Source organism: Pygoscelis adeliae, unplaced genomic scaffold, assembly GCF_000699105.1.
Source record: "Pygoscelis adeliae isolate BGI_AS28 unplaced genomic scaffold, ASM69910v1 Scaffold116, whole genome shotgun sequence".
In the NCBI taxonomy this organism is placed as follows: Eukaryota; Metazoa; Chordata; class Aves; order Sphenisciformes; family Spheniscidae; genus Pygoscelis; species Pygoscelis adeliae.
Genome location: NW_008825080.1, coordinates 1,744,975 through 1,767,737, shown reverse-complemented (window position 1 = coordinate 1,767,737; position 22,763 = coordinate 1,744,975). Strand labels below are relative to the sequence as shown.

The 22,763-nt window shown below is 37.2% G+C and overlaps 1 protein-coding gene across 1 annotated transcript in view; it reads right to left on the bottom strand.

The window, feature by feature from the left end:
- IL6ST (interleukin 6 signal transducer) overlaps positions 1 to 17,294 on the bottom strand; it is a 29,085-nt gene extending 11,791 nt beyond the window's left edge. Inside the window, exons 1-10 of the mRNA XM_009326930.1 lie at positions 17,217 to 17,294; positions 15,787 to 16,098; positions 13,595 to 13,727; positions 12,157 to 12,317; positions 11,662 to 11,813; positions 8,934 to 9,093; positions 3,578 to 3,660; positions 2,152 to 2,371; positions 825 to 1,001; positions 1 to 98 (exon numbers count right to left, since the gene is read on the bottom strand). Coding sequence (XP_009325205.1) covers positions 1 to 98; positions 825 to 1,001; positions 2,152 to 2,371; positions 3,578 to 3,660; positions 8,934 to 9,093; positions 11,662 to 11,813; positions 12,157 to 12,317; positions 13,595 to 13,727; positions 15,787 to 16,098; positions 17,217 to 17,283 — 1,563 coding nt within the window. The 5' untranslated portion in view covers positions 17,284 to 17,294. The remainder of the gene's footprint in view (positions 99 to 824; positions 1,002 to 2,151; positions 2,372 to 3,577; positions 3,661 to 8,933; positions 9,094 to 11,661; positions 11,814 to 12,156; positions 12,318 to 13,594; positions 13,728 to 15,786; positions 16,099 to 17,216) is intronic.
- Positions 17,295 to 22,763: the final 5,469 nt, after the last annotated feature.

Genomic DNA, 22,763 nt, shown 5'->3' with positions numbered 1-22,763 from the left:
CTGCTGAAGCAAAGCCTTCACAGACTGTCCACTTCCCTGACCATCAGCATATAGAGGGTACACAGTTATCAAGTAACACTTGAATGGCTTTATATCACCTAATAAAAGGAATTTAAAATGTGTTGTTTCACAGACAGTCAAATTCCTCACCATTTCTCATTTACCAATTCCTCATCTTCTCATTTACTTCAGATGCAGGGTTCTGGGTTTTGGCTGTTTTATTAAGATGCACTTGTATCTAATGCAGCTGACTTTTTTCCTAGAGATCATTGATATACTGCTCCAAAATATTAACTAAAGGAACAATATAATGGTTCACATTCAAATGTTAGATTTAATAAACAGACTTCATGGAAGTCTGTTTTTTTCTAATTTATTTTAAATAAAAAGCCTTTATCTGTCTGCAGCACCGAACCCCAAAATTATTGATTTCAGCTACTGATCATAATCTGAAAGGAACTGTAAAGCTGATCAAATTTTGTTGTTTGAAATGCAAGAGGGATCAGAGAATTTGATTTTGAAGGAACTCAGCCTGCTCACTACTGGTTTCCAAGAACGAGAAGACTGAAAACAAAATGCAGATAAAACCCTTGCTGTTACATAATATGAATTTCAAAATGCAAGATTAGATACAGTTTTATATTTGACAAAGATATACATATACTTCCACACTAACGATAAACTATGAAAAGCCCTCAGCATTATCCCAGATTCCTGTCCTACAATAAAATTCTAGTCAGCATGAGGACGTTCCTCACTTTGAGAATACTTCCTAGGTTTTTAGAGTGTTCTATGAAGTATTTGTAGACTTATGAGCTAAATACCTTTTAAGTATGTTCCTTGAACACTTCCTGGTTCGTTCTGCCATTCTGTGATGCAGTCTGAGCTGTTGGACACTAGACACCATTCAATCACATATTTAAGAACATAACTGTTAGGAGCAGTCCACCCTACCCACAACTTGCCATCTTTAGGTAGCGTTCTAACATTCTTCACAGGAGCTGTAAAGGAAGAAAACAGAAAAGTGATGAATATTGACAGTTTTGCCACTAGATATTCATAATAATAGCTATTTTGTCCAATGTGGATGCTTTTGGGTTATTGTAACAGTGACAATTTGACAAAACCTAAGTAAATGTAAAAGCCGTTTTCTGAAACTTGGAAGCTTGTATCAGAATCTTTGTATCAGAGATCCAAAATAAGCAGTATTAGGCTATTTAAAAACTGGAAATTAGATTCAGCTTCTCTGTTCTCAAACACAGTAAGTTGCCTTACTGCACAGTAAAGAGATACTATGTTTCTTCCAAGAGAAAGGGTCTATTTCTGAGAGAAATCAATCCTTGAGACACTTCAAAATTCCCATTCTAATCCTCACACTCATGTACCTTACCAAGTACTCCCAGCTGTAACACTAATCTGTTTGAAACACTCTTAATTAGTTCATCTAATAGTGTTAGAACTTGTGGCTCTCCCTTGGTGTTTACACTAAAAGCAGCATCTTGTCTGTAGACTTATTTCTTGCTTCCTGTCCTGGTAGCGTTTGGATTGTCTAAGAGGAGGCTGGAAATAACGAGAAGCCAGCCTGTAGTTACTAATGCTGCACAGCAAAAGGAACATAATAAAAAGGAATGAACAGTAGGGAAACAGTGGAAGCAGATGACAAAGCAACCAGGCAAGATACTGAAAATGTGGGAGAGTGAGACTGGGGCTGAAAATGTGGGAGAATGAGACTGGGACAAGAGAAGAAGAGGGCCAGGTGGAGATGAGAAAGCAGAAGAAAAATGGTGAGATGGCATATACATGAAGTAAAAGATGCTTGCTTCCCCAACCCTTTCATTTTTTAAAAAAGAAAACAAAAAAAAGCCTGCGATGCTAAGAAAAGAAACAACAGGGAATATAGTGCACAGTAGCTCTAAGGATCAAAAAGAACAGCAAAATAGCACACAGCTTCAAACGAACCTGTGAGTACATAAATCTACATGTGCCCTAGTATACAAATGGTAGCATAATTATACGGCATAGGACTGTAGATACATTCAGTAATACCTTAATTATGTGTCCATGTAAATGGTATCATTTTACAACGCTGAAGACTTCTTATAGCAAAAGCCATGCAGACACATTTGAAGGAGACATTACTAGGACACTAACCTTTCAAATTACTTGCTGGGATAAGTAAAACTGAGGGAGGGGATGCCCCAACTCTGTTACGGGCAATCACAGTCACTTCGTAAGTTCCATTTGGCAGCTTTAATGTAAGGTTGGTGGTATTAACACTGTATTTCTCTGGTGGACTGGAGACAGATGATTTAGCTCTGACAGTCACTTCATACTGCAGGATTACTCCATTGGCTTCAAATGGCTCCAATGCCTGTTAAAAACACACCTTTGATTAGACTGATACTGAACAAATGTGACTTAAACTATGCATCAAAGACAATAAAGGTTAAAAATCTGAGCTCAAGAAAAGTTACACAGATCAAATTGCTGCATATTTAAGAAAAGCGCAAATAACCTGCATTCATTTCTGTAATGCAGAAACTTCCAGAACTTTCTGGTTTAAATCCTCTTTTTCTTGGCTCACAATCCTACCTAGTAGTTTAATAAAAGCTATTCTGTAAAGATTGCAGAACATGTGTTGATAAAACCTGCATTTTATGTGACTTTACAACACATTGACATAAAAGGAATCTCACATCTTAAGCTGTGTTGAACCCGAATGCAAAACAGCCCGAGTAGTTTTCTTTTATCAGACATGGAAAAATACTTGTTTGTGTTATCTAATAACACAGAAAAATACTATGTTTCTGTGTAACTATTAGTTTTCAGATAACTTAAGAGAAAATTGTTGAAAGTAACTGTAAAGTAGCACCAGTTTTCCAATTCTAAGCTAAATAATGTCAGAAGTGCCATGTGGCATATGCGTTACATCAGAAAGCGATGTCATATCAATATACATGTAACTTCACACAAGCCACCTAGTAATAGGGAAAAAGTAGTAATAAAAAGACAGCTAGATCAAATGTGACAAAGTTCACAGACCAAAAGAAAGCAGAAGATGAGGACTGACTATAATTACATTCACCTTCTCAGCTCTGAACTAATCAGCCAACTAGACACAGCAACCTGCTGCACGCAAACATGCAGTGCTGTATTTAATAAGTTTGGCCTCTGGAATGTCTGTAGGCTTAATGGATTTTGCAGCTTGAGTAACCCTGTCCAAACAGTGTTACAAAAGTTTTAGGATACAGCAGAAGGCATAACATGAAGGTTTACTTTGTTCAGGTGAAAGTTTCCAATTCCACAAACTGCTTAAGGACAGCAAGTCAGGAGTCTGAAAGTGGATTCTGTATATACTGGATCACACATGTATGTCAGTTAACCAATAGCCTTCATGTCTGTACTTTTAATATTTCATAACTAATTATTATAATAAGAATACTATAGTCACTTCTCATATCAATAAAACCTCTACTATCCCAGCTACCTACTCAAGTTTGTTGAGGTAAATTTTGCCACTTAAAAACTCTGTTTTTAAAAGAATGCTCAATTCCTGCAGTTTATCATGTTGCTTTACCTTCCACATCAGATGCACAGTCCAGGAAGCTGGTGAGCGAGATGCATCAATGATCCTCCATATGGGTGGTCCTTTAGATGGTTCTGATGGAAAAAAACAATGCTTAATAGTAGAAATATTTTTATTTAATCTGTTTGAATTCATCCTTTGACTATCATTAGATGCTTACCTCCTTTTTTTAATAAAAGCATATACAAAAAGTGTTTCCTCAGTTCCTCAAAGAAAATAATGCTTGATATATTAAGTGGAACACCTGCATGGAAAGATTTCCTGAAGGGATGAGCAAAACACCAATTCTGCTCTAAGCATACAGTATCAAAATAACTGAGAGTCCCCATGCTGAGCATCTGCAACAACGCGCTGAAGATAACAGTGCTGAGTGAGGCACAACCAAACCTACACCTTGCAGCCTGTGTCCAGAGGCACAGCCCTGCACATCTGTATACTGCAAACCTTGCTATGGTCTGTAGCTGCAACACTCTCCCTACCCCTCAATATCAAGTCACCTAAAAAAGGAAAGTGCAGAAAAATTAACAAGGAGACAAATTTCTCCTGCCAGTATTCCCCAGGTTTCCTATATCCTTTATGCTAAAACGGGTAACAGAACCGCAGTACTTCTGTACAATACTACAATACTTTCTGGTGTCAGTACTGTAAAAAAATTCAAGTGGTGTTTCCACTACAAATTTAATTTCAAAGTAGAATGAATCAACTTATTACAGTGCATAAAGCAATAAGAAGTGGCCAATCCTTTGTGAGGGTCTTAGCCCTAATAGAAAGATGAGCTTAAAATGCAATTACATTTATAGTCTTGCTAGACTTTATTTTCTCTGGGAGTTTTTATTGCATTTTTTTTATATTAATCATTACAAATTTTTGGCTGTTTTACCTCCAAAAAACAGTATCAAGTCTACAGTGTGCATCTTGTCTCTTATGCTTTACATCAGGAGGGAAGGAAAACTGGGAATTGCGGCAAAGGGAGCTCACTCTTAATCTCATTCGAGTACCCTGATTTGATTCACGTGAAACAGAAGCAATTGTATATCTTGCCTAATATAGATCATGAATGCAACATGACCTCCCTCATGTTCATTTCCTACTATAACACCTTTGTTCTGAGGCTAAAATAAGACATGGGTACTTAATCACTAATAGCAGTATTTTTGCAAAGCCAGTCACCACAGCAGAACAGCACCATAGGCTAAACAGGTAGGCAGTCTTGAAATCCTCATTGCTCAGGTTGAGATAGTAACCACAGAAAACAAAACTATACTGTCATTAGGAGTTGAAAAGTGACTAGAGTACTGAAATAATATTTTACAGTGTCTCCCCCAGAGAAAGTAAATTTTGCATAGAGCTGAAGCAATGCCATTATGTACACATAAATTCCATTTTGTTTAATTAAGCAGGATATATACTACAATCTTCTTACTTCTCCAATATAAGATGACATGTGAATTCAATCAAAACTCATTACTGGGAACTCAGGATAAATAAGGAAGGATTTCTGATCCAATCTTGCAGTTAAGCTCCAAGAACAAAGTGGTGTTTTGATAATGAAACCTGTATTGGTTTAACTCTATTTAAAGATGTGCACTGAAATAGACTGCCTAAGAGGGCACCTTGGAAGGCACTGAGGAACAGATAGGATATTACAGAAAGGAGACCAGGAAGAGTACAAGCAGGAAAGGCTAAAGCACATTAAAAAAAAAAGACCAATCAGGCTGACTTAGAAGCTAAACAGATATCACAAAGTATTTGTAGTAGTCGGACAGAAGAATAGATTCCCTACTGGGTATCAAGCACACAATCAGAAGGTCCATTCATTGGCTCCATATGGGATAGGATCAATATAGGCCAGAAACAAAGCCAATCTTGCAGGCTTTCAAAGTAGAAGTGAAATGGAAACAGAACCAAGCTAAAGTAGTTTCACTTCTCACAACCCTAGAATTGGAACAGAAGAGTTTCTAACTGATAATAACCAAGTTCCTGGAAAAACAAGACTTCAAAGAGAATTAAACAATGTGGGGATTTTAAGTCAGAAATCAGCAAGTGATTCCCAGTGCTGCTGCTACTAATGATTCAGGACGAAACCAAACAAGCTCTTAAAATCAAATCCCTTTGAGGGTGATTTACTGATACTAGAATCCCCAGAAATCACAATGCATGTTATTGTAGTACACACAGCTATGCAGCAATCTGCTCTGCTGGATATAAAGACCCTTGGCTACAGTCACTATTTGGAGGTACAAAGTAGATGTTTCCTGATAAGGATTAGGTAGTAAAACAATTGCCAAAAGATTTCAAAATTGCCAGAATGCTTGCATTACTCTTCAGCATCATGATTGTACATTTGTGCCGTGGCACAAATGCCAAGGCATTTAAGGATTCCGTTGAAACTTCACTTGACAGTTACAGTACTTAACACTTGGAAACATAACACTTGGATAAAACCATATGGAAATATAGAATTATACCTTCCTGAATACAGTAGTGGTAAATATACCTGTATCTTGGTAGCTTGCTATTGAGACAACCACCAAATCTTTTGAATAGAAAAGGCAAGCAGCTGTGGAATCTTCTGGGATATGGGTCTAACAGTCTTAGACAAAACACAATATCTAAATGTCAGTTTTATAATTTGATTGAGGGTAATAATAATAATGGTATAAGTAACTTAAGTGTCCAGTGTCTGCTTGTGTGATTTAATCTTTGCAATAGGCAACTGTACAGTAAAAACTGATGAATAAAATTTTGGTACAGTTTTTGCCAAAATTGCAACCTAAAGTCCCTTGTCTGAGCCTGACACTTGCTAGAAAAAGGATCAGGGAACTACAGACCTCATGAGCTCCTTTCCAACTTAAGGTATCCCACTATCCTGTAAATTTGCAAGTGTATCTAGGCATCTGCAAGAGGTGACCACACCTCTGAAGTTGTCTGTAAGCAAACTCAGAATAGGAAGTTATTTTACTGTCAACTGATTGCTACAATGTGAAAGAATGTTAACTGATTAGCAAGCAATGCAGAAAAAGTGTGACTATCCTGTTATCATTAGGAAAGGTAGCTACAAAATGCTGTTCTACCAGCAGAAAACAGACTGGATTTACATTTGCAGTATATCACAACTAATGGCACAGTATTCCTCAAAAGCTCAGCACACTGAAGTTAGTTCATTTCAGCAAGAAGCAAGACAGTCAGGTAGGGTGTTCTGACACCAACAGAGGTTCAGATTCAAGAAGATACCAGTTAGCACCTCTCAAGCATCTATTGGACATTAAATTAGTTCCAGTTCAGTCTAAGTGGGCTATTCAGATGAATAACAAAAGGAAAACAGACCACAGAAAGTTAAGTTATACATCAAAGCCCGGGGCTTTTATTTGGAGAGCAAATGAAAGGGCCAAATGTCACCAAAATTGCAACCTTCTAGGTTATGTATGTATACACACTGCATGTATTTTTGTTCTGTTAATGGAAAAATGTAAGAATCCACTATTTGAGAACAGGATTTTTCATACTGTAACGAATGCATGGGTGTGATTTTAATGTCAGTGTTCCAATAATTACTGCAACTTTATTTTGTATGAGTTTACAGTTGCTGCAACAATTGCTAAGTCATGAAATGCTGCAAAGCAAAACAGCCAAACAAGATAAAAATCAGTTAACAGAAAACATACTCAATTAATTGTTTTGGCACAACTCAGTGGCAGAAGGCGCAGCCTCTGTACTTAAGAACAAACTTGCAGGAGAGCCTCTCTAGTGGGGAAATACTGCAATGACTTCTATGAACTGTGAAGTATATTAAATTTGTTAACAGTGAGTTGTAGTTACTTTAATGCCAATGTATATTTCAAGCAATGTGCAACTGGAAGCAATCAAGTGAAGTTAAAAAACATGCTGTGGAATACAGCGGACACAGACCTTCAAAGACACTGAGTGCAGTAACGGTCTCAGTGCCACTGTCCCGAAGGAATGAGTCCAGGGCGATGTAGCACACCTGCAGAACATACAGTTCAGTGGGAACAGACAATGTCATTAACAGCTGACTGGAGCACCACGAGGAGCTGAAAGGCCAGCCAAGTTGATGAGCCGGTTGTAGTGTGAACAGATTTGGTGCATGGCAGCAACTTTGCAATGCTGAGGATTTGTTCCACAAAGCAATGAGGGCTGACATTTGACTGAGACTCTTAAGCAGGTTTTTTTCCAGGGCTGTGAACTTAAAGCTTAACCTAGTGGTTTGCCGTCTTTTGTGTAGCTTTAGTGATCTGTTTATACTTTGAAATTGTATATATCCTGATTGCAAAGTCCTTTTGTGCAAGACTAAACATGATCCAAATACTGACCCCAAAGAGCTGATGCTGGTAAGTTTTCCTCATTAAATCATGGTAGCAGCAATTCAGCGTTCACCCCTACTGCAAAGGGACAGGATTTTACAAACCCAGATCTACAAGACGACAACTCCAATGATTATGTCATCAAGAAGGGAAATTGCAAGGAAACGGTGATTTTTGTGATTAAATATAGCCAAAATAAAACCATTATACACACAGACTCAATCTTGCTTAAAGTCAGTGGTTTATAGATGGCATTCTCTTACGGCTCCCACAGTGGCAACTGTATCAGTGATGAGCAGCAAGACTGTTGATTACTGTGCGTAGAATATTGTAAACAACTGGGTACAGGACAGCACAGAGGCAGCTGTAAGTGACTCTGACAAGAACGAACGTGGTGTACATGCAGAATACCTTGGGAAAAGTTAAGAGTAAAGCAGAGGGTTTTATTTAGATGCTTTGGTGCATAAAAGGCTACACTTCCCATATGCACATTATTTCATATTATTGCTTTACTAAGTTTGTGAAGAAGTCTATGTATCCTATGCAACTAAAATCTTCTGTTTCACACTTATTGATGCTTGTTCACCTATGACTTTATCTAACGGCCTCCTAAACACCAAGTTGTTCATAAACGAAGGCAGTCTGTCTACCAAAAAAACCCAACTTTTACACAGAGAGAATAGCTTCTGTTACAGAGGATAACCTTAAGAACAAAAAAACCAACAAGCAGAAAGCCTACATCTTTTCTAAAATACTTTGAGAATATAACTTTCTAAGAAAGCTTTTCTTCCCTACCTCCTGTTTTAGCTGTTTTCAGGGAACACCTCTAGACTGGCTTTATGGGAAGCTATTCTAATGTTCCTTGGAATGCATGGGTCAAGTCAGTCAGTACAGAAAGTAACTCAGTACTTGTTGCATGTATAATCAAACAGCTCAAGCAAGGATACACAATTTCATCTGGCTGCCAAATTGCTGAGCACTCACACACTTTGAAAGTCAGTGACCTACTTTCATATATTACTTACTATCTTCAGTGGTGACCCCAGTTTTCTCTTCACTCCAGTCACTCCAGTAGCCCACTCCATCTTCCTTCATGCAACGAATTGAAAAGACATACTCTGTGTAGGGTCTGAGCCCTTGAACGCTGAATGAAGTTCTTGGTGAAGCTGTATCTTCAGGAGGAACCTGTAAATGGAAGAAAGATTTTAAAGGCACTGATCAAAAATTGAAAAGCTGAGCTCTGTGCTACTACAGCTCCCATCCAAGAAGGCTCCCCACCACATACACACCCAATACAAACAACAGTTTTTCTCCCCTCTTATTTCCAAAAGCTTCAATTCTCAACCATGGTTTGGTAAGAGATCATAGTTGTGTATATTTCCCAGGTGTAATATAATACATACACTAGAATAGGTAAGCAGCTATCTCAGGACAATCTCTCATATTCTGTTTTCTTTTTTAATTAGTTTATGTCTACCTCTCCTTCCTCCCCATATAATTCCTCTACTCACTGATCTGTAATATTCCACCTCACATTTCAGAACTTTGCTAGGTTATCTGCTTGATTATTGATTGCAAAATACCTGTGCTAGAAGCCTTCTATAAAACTAGAGAATCCAGGATCATTGCTTCCGCTGACACAGAACAGTGTTTCTTAACTGACATCAGAAATAGTTTGTTTTAGAGTTGTTTATACTTTCGCTAATAGATGAATTTATTTTCATAAGATCTTTCCTTTATCTTAGATTAGGAACTGAATGCCAGAAAGTATTCTTACTGCATATGTACAGAAACAGAAGTGTGATGTAGATAACTGATTTATGTAGGTAAAACACACACACTGACTCCATCACACTATTCCACTTGCAATTAAGTTTTTTTTTTTTATAGTGAGCAACCCTGCAAGAAGAATGATTGCAGATTAAAACACACATGCAGGACACTCAAGAGGTTAATCCTGAGTGCAAAGAATTGTCAAAGTAGTCAAATTTTACCACAGCTAAGCAAGCTCAGTTGTTTTAAAAGTCACTATCTTCAATGCTCTTGTGCACATGTTAGAAGGTCAAGATAAGTTAAAAGGACTTAATAGGACAATGTATCAACAGATCCTGGAGTTGCAGAATAAGCTGTGTGGGACTGTGCTCTTCAAAATATCAATACTGGTGACCTTAATAATTAATATTTATTATTAAATAAATAATAAATGCATCTAAAGCTCAAAAAGTTCTTCCAAAGGAATACACTACATCAGTCACAAGCAGCTGTGTTATGCTACCTGCTTGAACACTGTATTTTGGTAAGTCAGAAGCCAGTCTTCCTTCCAACAAGTGATGAAATTCAGAATACTTTTGGGCCTCTGTACTGACACAAAGATGGGAAGATCTTGATGAAAAGACTGTTTCTGGAATACTGCTGCTCTGAGAGAAGGCTTAAAAAAGGTGAAACTGAGAAGCTATTGAAAATATGTCCATAGACTGATCTAGAAGAAAAAAATGACCACAACTCTTGATGACATCGAACATATTATAGTACACTCCAGATAACACATTCCTTACTCTTTTCCAGTTCCTTGACTGAATCAGGCTTACGGCATACATGCAGGACAGCCATACTATATAGAATCATAGAATCATTTAGGTAGGAAAAGACCCTTAAGATCATTGAGTCGAACCATAAACCTAACACTGCCACATCCACCACTAAACCATGTCCCTAAGCACCACATCTACACGTCCTTTAAATACCTCCAGGGATGGTGACTCAACCACTTCCCTGGGCAGCCCGTTCCAATACTTGACAACCCTTGCGGTGAACGAATTTTTCTTAATACCCAATCTATACCTCCCCTGGTGCAACTTGAGGCCGTTTCCTCTTGTCCTATCACTTGTTACTTGGAAGAAGAGACTAACACCCACCTTGCTACAACCTCCTTTCAGGTAGTTGTAGAGAACGACACAGCCTCCCCTCAGCCTTCTTTTCTCCAGGCTAGATAACCCCAGTTCCCTCAGCTGCTCCTCATAAGACTTGTTCTCCAGACCCTTCACCAGCTTCGTTGCCCTTCTCTGGACATGCTCCAGCACCTCCATGTCTTTCTTGTAATGAGGGGACCAAAACTGAACACAGTATTCGAGGTACGGCCGAGTACAGGGGGATGATCACTTCCCTACTCCTGCTAGCCACACTATTTCTGATACAAGCTAGGATGCTGTTGGTCTTGTTGACCACTCTGCCAATCCGTATTCAGCCGGCTGTTGACCAGCAGCCCCAGGGTGTCCTTTTCTGCCAGGCAGCTTTCCAGCCACTCTTCCCCAAGCCTGTAGCATTGCATAGGGTTGTTGTGATCTGAGTGCAGGTACAGCAATTTCAAAAAAGCATCCCAGCATTGTACAGTGTTTGCCCAAGCTTTAAATGACACTTAGATCAGTAGTCTTGCACATGCATGGGAAGATGAAAGTTCATCAATGTTCTAGATGTTGCATGTACAGAACAAAAATTCAAAATAAACATAATGCAACATGATGAAGAGGACAGCAGAGAAGTCCACAAAGAAAAGACAAGGTCACTGTACTATAGATTGTTCCAAAAAACCTGTATCACAGCCTTCATGAACAGGCCAGGTAAACTACCTTGGGAGGCCACATACGGCCTAAGGATAAAGTGAATCCTCTGAACTGCAGCAGTGAAGGAACTTCTACAGTTTGACAAATGGCTGGGTTACAGCAGGAAAGTGACAAGGGACATTAGTGGTATTACCTGCATCCAGTTTGTGTCACCAATGATCCGATAGCGAATATTGAATTTCAGCTTCATCACAGCTGCTGAAATCCGATTCTCCCAGGAAAGCTTCAGAACAGTAGGTAGTATTCCCGAGTTGACCGACAAATTGTGTGGAGACAGAGGTTTAACTAGAAGAGAAGGAGTTACAGTCAACTCTACAGGTATTTTATCATGCCTCTAGCAGTTGGTACACTATGCTGTAACACTACCATTAGAGCCTTTCATAAGCTCAAATGGCTACTACTTCACACTAGTTTCTAAAGCAGACTACTCAACAAGAACTTGCCGTCTGAATTGTGATCAAATACCTCACCTTCCCTACCCTTTGTCCAGCACAGTTCAAGTTCTAGTCAACAATATTTTGGCAGTGTTAGTTTTTATAGTGAAGAAACATTAACACACCAATTCAGCAATATGCACAGAAGCAGCAGTTATGTACTACTAAAGCTTTATTAAGAGGCACATAGTTACCAATCTCAATGGGATCAAGAACAAGAGGATCAGATTCAGCCTTCCCAAGAGCATTTGCTGCTTCTACCCAGACCTCCAGGTTAACAAAGAACTGAACATCAGTAATTGTACAAGAATTGTTTACATCTTTTGGTATACAGTCAGGAAAGTTCTCTTGTGGCCTAAATAAAAGAGAAGGAAAAACAAGGTATAAAGCAGTAAGTTTGGTTTCCTTTAGAGAATCTTTTTAAGTAGATCAGAGTGATCAATCAGTTTAGATCATATGTTTCCTCTCTGCCATTATCTTTGTAAGCAGAGGCACAGGAAGAAAAGGAGAAGAGATTAGAATACCTTGTTCAGCCACAAATGCATGATTGCATTAGAACAGAAACTAGAATAAAATCTCTTGACTTCAAGTCACATATCTTCAAAAGCACAAGCCATGGTATTGTAATTATAAAGTTGTATAAAAAACTGACTTAGCTTAAAAAATAAAGATCAAGAATTGATACATTTAATCAAAAGCAATATGGCTAGTAACTAGACGCATATTCATGCATTAAAAGGTGTAGTCAGTATTACCTACACACCCTTCATGAGTACAGCGTTACGGCTGCAACACATCATTATTTCTGTTCACCATCTTCTGCTACACTAACAGCAGATACTTCTAGGGGCATCAAGAGATTTGCAAAGCATTAAGGTTTTCTATCTATCCATACTTTCTACTACACTTGTTACCAAAACACTTTAGTGGAATGGGGTAGATGGAAAGCTGTAGGCAGTCATTCCTGTTTCCAGAGCAGAGCAACAATTCTGTCCACTCCATTTTAAACTCCAAGAGATCACTTGAAGAGTTTGAAAAATACTTAAGTTAATTTGCTTTCACAGGAGAGATACTTTTGCTGAAGCTTTCATGTTAGGATTAATCATGGACAAACACCATCTTGAGTTCTTAGAAAAGTAGAGTAGATAATACCTCTACAAAATCAGTCATTGTATGTGGGTGTCTCTACTTAGAATCATAGAATGGTTTGGGTTGGAAGGGACCTTTAAAGGTCATCTAGTCTGACCTTCCTGCAATGAGCAGAGACATCTAGTTGTTTAGAGTGGGATAGAACAGTCACCACAGAAAAACATAAAATATGTAATTTGGGTCCAGCCACCTAATAATTAGGTGTATTGTACTCAAGCCACACTAATCATGTATTTGAATAATGGAAAAATATGAGACAGCTGTTACTTCAAAACAAATGCAGCAACAAAATTTCAAGTCTGACTTAGAGTTACTTTAAATGTGAACTTCTTTAACTCTTCCCTTCTCCCCAAAATAGGCAGCAATGCTTCAGAAAACTGGATTTAAGAACTCTTCCAAAGTACCAAGGAATTTCAAGGAAGTTTGGTTTAGCCTACAAATATTCTTCAGAATTATTTAGGTATTCTATAGAGGGCTACTCACCACCTGTATTTCAACCTAAAGTGAGTGTCCAGGAACGTATGCCTTCCAGGGTTCCAGGTACAAGTCATAGGATATGTGAGTTTTGACACCTGATGCACAATGCAACTTAAGTCCTTGGGCTTCTCTGGGGGCACTGTACAAAAAAAGTTAGCAATAATTAATCTATATACAAATTTCAATCCAGTAAGAATCACGTTAAGTCTCCCATTATAGCAATTTCAGTGAAGACCAGAAGTATTTATAGTCAGGTTTATTTCTAAAGGAGGGGACAAAAAGTGCTAGATACCATCCAGCAATGGAAGTCAAGAAGCTTAACCAGCTGCCCTGAGAAACAGTAGGCTGTATAAGGAATAAGCACATGACAGTAAGGAACAGCATAGAAGATTTCTCATTCTTTGAGACAGAAAACCTGGTATCAACCGTTTCTCATCTAAATCTATTTTAATTCACACATAAAAAAATGCTAATGAGCACTACAGCTGGAGTAGCATATGCTGACTTTGTCAATAACCTGAGCTCTAAGGCAATTGTGATAGGTCTATTCTCCCCCACGTGAGCTATGGAAGAAGGATGCTTTAGCTGTGAACACCTACAAGAAAGATAAGGGATCTTCATCAATGCACTTTAGTAGTGTAAGAAACTTTCAGAGTGCAGCTGAATATTTTTTCTTCCTTCTTAAATTCAAATCATAGCATACAAAGAGTTTGTTTCTAGCTTTTAGAATATCACTATTTACAAGAGTATAATGTACTTCAAGAATCTTATTTCCTTTCAGGCAGAATGCTATTTTCAACTAAGTACCTTATGAACCTTAGAGTTTTAGAATCATAGAATCATTAAGGTTGGAAGAGACCTCCAAGATCATCGAGTCCAACCGTCAACCCAACAACACCATGCCCACTAAACCTGAATAGGTTTAGTTCCTGAATAGGAGGAACAAAAAACAATAGGTTTTGTTCCTGAATAGTTGTATTCTTCTCAAACCTGTTATTCTTATCGTTTACAGAATTTTTCTTTAATTGACAGTACGAAAATACAGTAGCTTTAAATACAAATGCATCTCAAGATTCATACGTGAATTACAGTTGTAGAATGTTATCTGTACTGTCATTCAGTTTACTGTAGGATATTGTATCTGTCCTCACCTTTCCATCTATTTTGCCTGTCACATCTTTTCTGGTAAGAAATTTACACCTTAGAAGTTGAAATAGAAAACACTGTTTTTCTGTGAAAGCATTTTGTAACTCACACTAGAACCACATTAGCTTAAATTGTGAACTCAAGCCAGCCTTTTGTACACAGACCACGCAACAACTGCAATACCTTTTGCCAACACTAGGAGGAAACATAGTTCATCAGCTATTCATACTCTGCTATCAAGGACACTTGAACTCTTATTTTATAAACGGTCCACCAACTAATTAAGTAGTATATTCAGTTATTCATGTTAGCTTCTCAAGAGCTCAGTCTTGTCTCAAAGAGCACTTGCTCAGAACTATGCAAGTGGTATCATGCTTGAACAAGGAAAATTTATAATTAGTTAAAAGTATTTTCTTATGTATAGAGGTAGAGTAATCCAAATAGTACATTCCATCCTCAAGACACTTCAGGTTAGCTTTAGTGATACAGATGGACTAAATATTTCTCAGTCCATTAATGAAAAAAACATTAATTTCATAGTGTCATCGTTTAACCTCATCCTAAATCCAAAACACAGCACTGTACCAGCTACTAGGAAGCAAGTTAACGCTATCCCTGCTGAAACAAGGACATAGTGTTATTATGACAGCAGGACATACAACCTTATTGTATTTCCTTGAGCACTGAAACAGCAGTCAGGAAAAGTTAGCTTATTTCCTAGGATCTATTTCAGTTAAATTCACATCTTCTTTCTGTAATTTAAATCTTCCTGCTTCAAAGTTTTTCTGCTGTTTTCTGTTGTTCTGTTTTCTTCATATTTCAACACTGAAATACTCCGGAGTATTTATTTTTTAGAAAACTTTATTCTGTGCATATTTACAGCTTTGATGTCATGTAACTTGACAATGTTTTTATACAATTATCCAGGAACCGAAGGAATGGAAATAAGTGTCTCAAAATGTGCACACTTTCTATTGTTTGCATTCTCTTCCCTGTTTCTCAGAAGCAATTTTCTTAAGACCAGAATGAAAAGCAAGAAAAGTGGTACTTACAGCCTATTGTAACTGTAATTCCATAAATGTTCTGCTCAATCTGTCCATCTGCTAAAATATTGCATGTCAGAGGAGTAGCTAGTGAAGAAGTGTCATTAAATGTGACACTGGAAACTGTTCTGTTTATTTCACGATACTGTTCTTTAGGTACCACTCTGTTTTTAATTTTCCAGATAATTTGATTAGCATAGATATTGCCAAAGTCAAGACAACTCTCATTCAAAATGCATAATGCTGTGAAATTGGAACCAAGGGCCAATACAGGAGACTCTGGGATGATGTGACCACATGATTGTACGAGTCCACCTGAAACTAAAAGAAAAAGAATTGCATCTTTATTAAAAACTACAGAGCATACCATAATCAATATTGCTGATACAACACTAGTGTAATGTTAAAAATACCACGTGTCTAAGCAGAAAATGAGTTAGTTACTTGACAGTTATAAAGCTGAAATGCATTAGTGGACCACCAAGGAGATTTAAGGGGCGAAACCAGTGTAATGTTCCCTAGACTTTCCAAAAGCATTTTACCAAGCAAGAAAAGCTCTATTAATAAACAGGGGCCTTTAGAGAGAAAGGAGAGTCAAGGATTGAATGTTTAGTATGTTTTGAAGGAGGAAGGCAATATGCTTGAGGTTACTCTTGCAGTTAAAGGTATTGTCTGTTGAGAAAGTTAACAACAAAAAATTGGGATAAGTCTGCACCTTTGTTGTGGTGGCCTAATTTTAGAAGAATTGCATGCAAACAGTTAAATACTTGAGTTGTCAATTTCAAAAGCATCAGTGTGTACACTATAAGCATATTTGGGAATTATAGATAGTACTCTTTTTACAAAGGAACTTCAACCCAAGAATAAGATTGTGACTATTGCTACAGAGGCACATAAAGAGAAAAGTGTCAAGTTTTAGAGATGAAATAGATGGCTGAAATACTGCCTTGAATCAACAGCCATACTAAACATCTTGAGTATGATCATTTGCTACACAATAGCAGTGGCCCACAGCTCTAACTTGATCATAGAGCTTACTACACTAGTTCACTGGTAGATTATTGCTTTAACAGCATTTAGTCTGACCAAGACATACTTTCATTTAGATATTGTTTGGCATATGTGAAATTAAACTTCAGGTTGCTACAGTGACCAGCTCCAGTGATGTCAGTGGAACCAAAGCAACCTAACACTGACCAAAGTCACTCTTCACTATCTCTGTACACAGATGAGCAATGAATAGAAGCAGAAGTGAGTATTGGTTTAGCATGCATTATTTTACCATAGTATTAAGAGCAAAGACTAAGTCTCTGTATCCTAATACACCTTGCTTTCTGCCCCCACCCCACAAGTATCTACGCAAAAAGCAAGTATGTGCTTCAAGTATCCGATTAAAGAAGTTCTACAAGTCTCTTGTATTTGAGACACAGAAGTCTTACCTTCAAGAAAACAAATATTCAAGAGCAGATATAAGCCACGGGCCACCCAGTTCCACGCAGAAAACATGCTGCACAGAATTCCTGTAACAGAGAAAGATTTTTTAAATTTGAAATATTACTCTTCACTTTAGATCACTGTCAAATTCAGATTAGTATTTGATTTATTACAATTTCTCAGGTATGCACATTTACTTTCCTGAAATAATTAGTATCTTCTCATTCTAGAGAAAGAATGGGCATATTGTTTCCATTTTACTCACTGCTCTAACAAAATCCAATGTCTATTTAAGACAACTGATGCAGTTTAAAGCCTCTTTAGTTACGAATTTAAGAAATGCATGAGCTTAAGGTTTTCATGTCATATATGGAAACAAACTTCACTGGTACTTCTGTGGGAGGTTCAGTTAGAATAGAGAGCATAACACTGTGGCTCAGGTTTTAAAACAGAACGCTATGAATTTGATGTTGGTTACGATACTTACCTAGCTTTCAAAGGCACTACTATAAATGCTTTGCACAAGGTTCAGAACAACTTATCACAAAACCATGTGTCTCATTCACAAGACTGACTTAAAATACATTTAAGAATTACAAAGTACAACGCTTCCATATCAAGAACTGATAAAACTTCTTTGGAAACCGGTATTCTGAGCTTTACCCCTATAAAAGGCAACTCACTAAGAAGTTTAAAGGAATTCCACAGTATTCCCTAGAAAGGAAAATTTAAAAGCTACATTTACTATTATCAGACAGAAAACAAACTGCAGTTTATGACAGGAAATACTCCTTCGCTTTGATTGCATGTAGTTTACTTTATAATAATGACAGAAAATGCAAGGCATTTCATATAGATCAATAGAACTAGAAAAGATATTTAAGCACTGATGTATCAATACCAAGCTAGAACCTCATTCCTTAGGCATCGGCACATCTAACCCATCTTTTTTTTTTTTTTTTTTTTACAAATCAAGGTAAACAGTATAATGTAAAGAAAAGTCTGTTCACAAGAATTAGAAAACAACAACTAAACAAAAGCCAGTATCAAACCTTTTCAGCAGAGTCCTTATAGTGCTCACCAACATAGAAGTGTTTCAGTTAGGACTAAAATAATAGCCATCACAATCACTCAACAGTATCTTTATTTGCATCTATACTTGCGAGTTCATTACTTAAAGCCCACCAAAATTTCCTATGTAGAAATTTTACACTAGAAATATTGCTGATTAAAAGACTTAATTATGTTAACAAGCATTTATATTTGCCACTAGAGGTTGTTGGTTTTTTTTAACTAAATAACAAGACTTATTTATAATCAGACTGTAGTTGTATGGAATAGCTTTTTGATTCTCAACTCATTTTTTCTATGTTACACGCAAGTAGTCTCACTGGGCTGGATATGAAAACCATTATACAGTTTTAAGTGCAATACATCTTTAGATATTTATTACAAGTGTACAGTAAGAGAACAAAACCTATCAATTTTTGCTTATTATGGATGTTACGTCTTCTAATATCTGAAAAATAATGTTTCTACCCACCCATGCCTTTCTGCATTTTAAAATCCCAATTGGTTTCACAACTTTTAATAAATTCACATGGTGAATACAACCAAACTCAGAAGAGTATTCTTTTTTGATTTAGGTCTTCAGACACTGAGTAAAACCAGCACATAGGAATCTATTTTAATGTCTTGACTTACCCTAACATAAATACTGCTTGCTACCAAAAGCTTGTTGTACTCTATTAAGGATAGACCTTAAGATTTGTTATTTTAAGCAAGATTCATTTAAAGCTATTTAAGTTGAACAATTTGAGTTGCAGAAGATCTGAAACTCATGAGACCCCGAGGGCAACTACAAGCTAGGGGGAAAGCTAGCCACTTCCCTGCTAATTGCCAAAAGCTGCAGAACAACAGCAGAAGCAGCTTCCACACTGAAGAGTGAAGCAGATGTGAAGAGGCAGAGAGGAAAGTTTTTTTAAAGAATGTTCAATATATCATTTCTCTCCCATTTCATATCACAATTGGTATCACATTAGAATAATGGCAGTGTCAGCTAAGCTAAGTATTACATCATTACAAAGTTATTGGTTTTCTTTTTGGTAATTATTTATTTCAGGTTAAACAATATTTCCACAAAACTATTCAAGAACTGCTGGTCTTAAAATCATATTAAGTCATATTAAGTATGGCTCAGGTTAAAAAAAAAACTGTGAAGCACCTGAAGGAACATACAAGTCAACACTTAAAAAGCAATAACCAACTCAACAAAAATACAGAATTATCACATATTTTGCTCTAAAGTACAATGTTTTTCCTAAGAAATAAAATGACTTCATCTTTTTAAATAAATGCCATTTCTATACTCAACTATCTTCCAGACTTGGAGTACAACGTTTTAGTTGTCCTGAGCAGATTCATTTACACATGGGAAGCTGAAGTCCAAATCTCTACTACTTTGCACTTCAGAAAGTTTAGTATGTGTTTTGAGGGAGCAAAGAAACCCTCCACAGTTTATAGTACTTATTCCACTTGCACTCAGCTCCTGAAAGGCAAGAGAACTGACACTCATGCTCCATCACCTGGAACCGAAAGTTAAGTGGAAAGCCCACCCACCTACTGTACAGGAAACAAGCAGTTGTGACTATAGTGTCAAAATCATGCTACAGTTCAGCATATATCTGTTTTTATGCTGTTCTGATGTATTTTACTTTTTCCCCCTGCTGATCAATGCAGTGTGAAGAAGATTGAAGCTACATACCTCCAAACCCACAAACGGGCTATTGCAATCCCTTCTAACGTGTGCTATTTTTTAAAACATTAGTCTCTCTGGCTTTTACAAGACTGATTCTTAATTGAAATTTAGTTCTAGGGGAAAGAACCAGAGTTACACTAAGCACTTCCATCCACCTTGCCTAGATGAAAGCTGTAAAAAAAATAAATACCATGGGGCTTATAACTAACAAAACAAGGAGCCATACCTCAGATTAGAGTGAGGAAGATACTTCCATGGAAACTAGCGTTTTCTAATCTGAGCATATAAAGATGCTCAGGTGCAGATGGTGCAGAAACCCTGCATATAAGCTATACCAAAACTTTAAAAAACATAGTGCCATAATTCAAAAGAAATGCTGCTAAACACCAATTGTTCACCATTAACTACTTTAAGTCAGAGTAAGCTGCAAGTCTGGACAACAGAAAACTCAATAGTTTCAGCGATTACGCAGCAAAGCCCAATGTCTTCTGTTTTACAGACTGGTGTAGTGTATTAGGAATGTAAGGTGAAAGTTCAACCTGATGCTGAACTAACACTGAAGCAGCTAGTCAGTTCAAAAGCTTTTTATTTAAAAAAAAAAAAAGGCCAAACCAACATTTTATATATGCTATGTAGTTGTTGTGGACCACTAAGTGAAGAGGAAAGGGAGACAGAGAAAGAAACTGATGTTAAAAGTTTGTCAGGTTACTTTGATAGTGAAGTCTGCTGAAGTGGCAAGGATCAAAGTCCATCAAAATACTAAACAGTAAAAACAACATGGTCAATCTAGAACTGCTGCTGGTGACAGTCCTTAACTTGCAGAACATAAGTTATCTTAAAGAGGAGAAAACCTGTTAAAATGCTGTGATTACTTCAGTAAAGACAGACATATGAAACTCATATGCCATGAGATCACCCCATTTAATCTCTAAATCATATGGGACTTCTGTTACTCTTCACATCCTGCTACCATTTTGAAAGGAAAGCGCTAAGCCTTTATGCCTGAACCTTAAACTGATGTTTCAGGCAGTATCCTATGAAAAGCTATTAACGACCCTAAAGTCAAGCTTTATATGCACAAAGGAGCAACAGCATTGAGTTTTATGACTAACCTGTGAATAACAGTTTTTGAAGAAATGTCAGGCATTCATGCAAAATGGGTATCGTTACTTATATTGAGCAGAGAGAAGTCTTACAAATTAATCTTATTTCATATATAACTACCCCAAAATGAATGCAGGTATATGTCACATGATGAGTGACATATTGTCACTCTCCATCTCAGAGCGGTGACAATTATCATCCAAGTGACCTACAAATGACAATTTCAGTTTAAGAGACTATAGCCAAAATAACATGTTCTTGCCAGCAAAGCCAGCTTGCAAGTCAGGAAGTATAGATATCACCACAACCACCACAGGAAGGTGTTAGGCTAAGGCTCATCATCACATCAATCACGAAAGCCCAAAGGTTGCTGGCAAATGGATTTCCAAAAATTCCTCAAAAAAGTAAGAGCTAAGCTTACAGCTTCAAGTGATAATCTCTCACTACAAATCCACATAACTCAGGCAGATGGAGCAAGGAACCAGTACATAAAAGTGATACTGCACATAGCAGCTACTACTTGAAGTTTTATAATAAGCAAGGTAGTACTTAAAGCCCATCTAAAGGCTGTAACTATCCTCAAGCAATTTTGATTATTCAAGCTGTAACTGCTTTCTAATTGGGAGTATTTAACATGCAAGCTTCCTTCCTTCTTGGAAATATTTATGGGACTCAAAAAGCCCCAAACACCTCTAAGAGAATCACTTGAAAATCTTACAGAACATTATATGCACAGAATATTCTGAAATTCATTTTCATATTTAAAATACCTATACACAAATGATATCGCTCTCCCTTTCACCAAATAGCTAAGTCATTTCTCCACATTACTCATTCCTTTGCCTCTAGAAGGAGGCTACTCCCTACCTCTGGGGTTTTAGTATAGCACTCAGAATAAAAAACCCAAACAAAAGGGCACAGATTAAAATGACTGAAATACCTCATTAGAGGCACCAAATATTTGCTTGCAGGAACTAAGTTCTTCTTTCTGGTACTTTCTTAAACTGCAGATCACTTTCTCTGAAATACTTCAGGTTTTTTTGCAGCTAGGAAATAGCTTAAGTCTAAAAAGCTAATGTATTTATACAAAATAACATCTTAGCATGCCATGTTCTCATCTTGAAGTCAAACCTTCAAGACAGACAACCACCAATGCTGGTTCTCCGATTTAGACAGTTCTTGCTAATATAAGAATCATTCTAAAATAATTGGCCAAGAGGTAGATTTATTTTCATACAACTGGGCTAGTGTTAATCCTCCAGAGAAGCAGCATGGGAGACAGTATCTCCATTTTGTGTACAGACTTACAGATGTGCATGTATCTTCCTCCCCACCCCCCCCAAATGTATGTATAGGCTTTACTTTAAGAGATCACATTTCTAGACATGTAAACAAGATCCAAATATTTATTTTTAATGCTTAACTTCTGGAAGTAATCTCAAATTTTCATTATCCTCTCCTACTTTTCTACTGTGATACACCAACATAGACATTAAAAGTTTGTCAAGTTCAGAAGTTACATGCTTTCAATAGATACCTTTTACATGTCATTATTCTTCTGAAAGTAACAGTATTTAGGAAGAGAAGTATAAATTTTATGTTCTATAAGGGAAAAGAGGGTGAAAGAAAAAAGCCCGTAACTCCCAAAACTATCTGACCTCTTCAGGTTGTGGGACACCCTTTTTTCCCC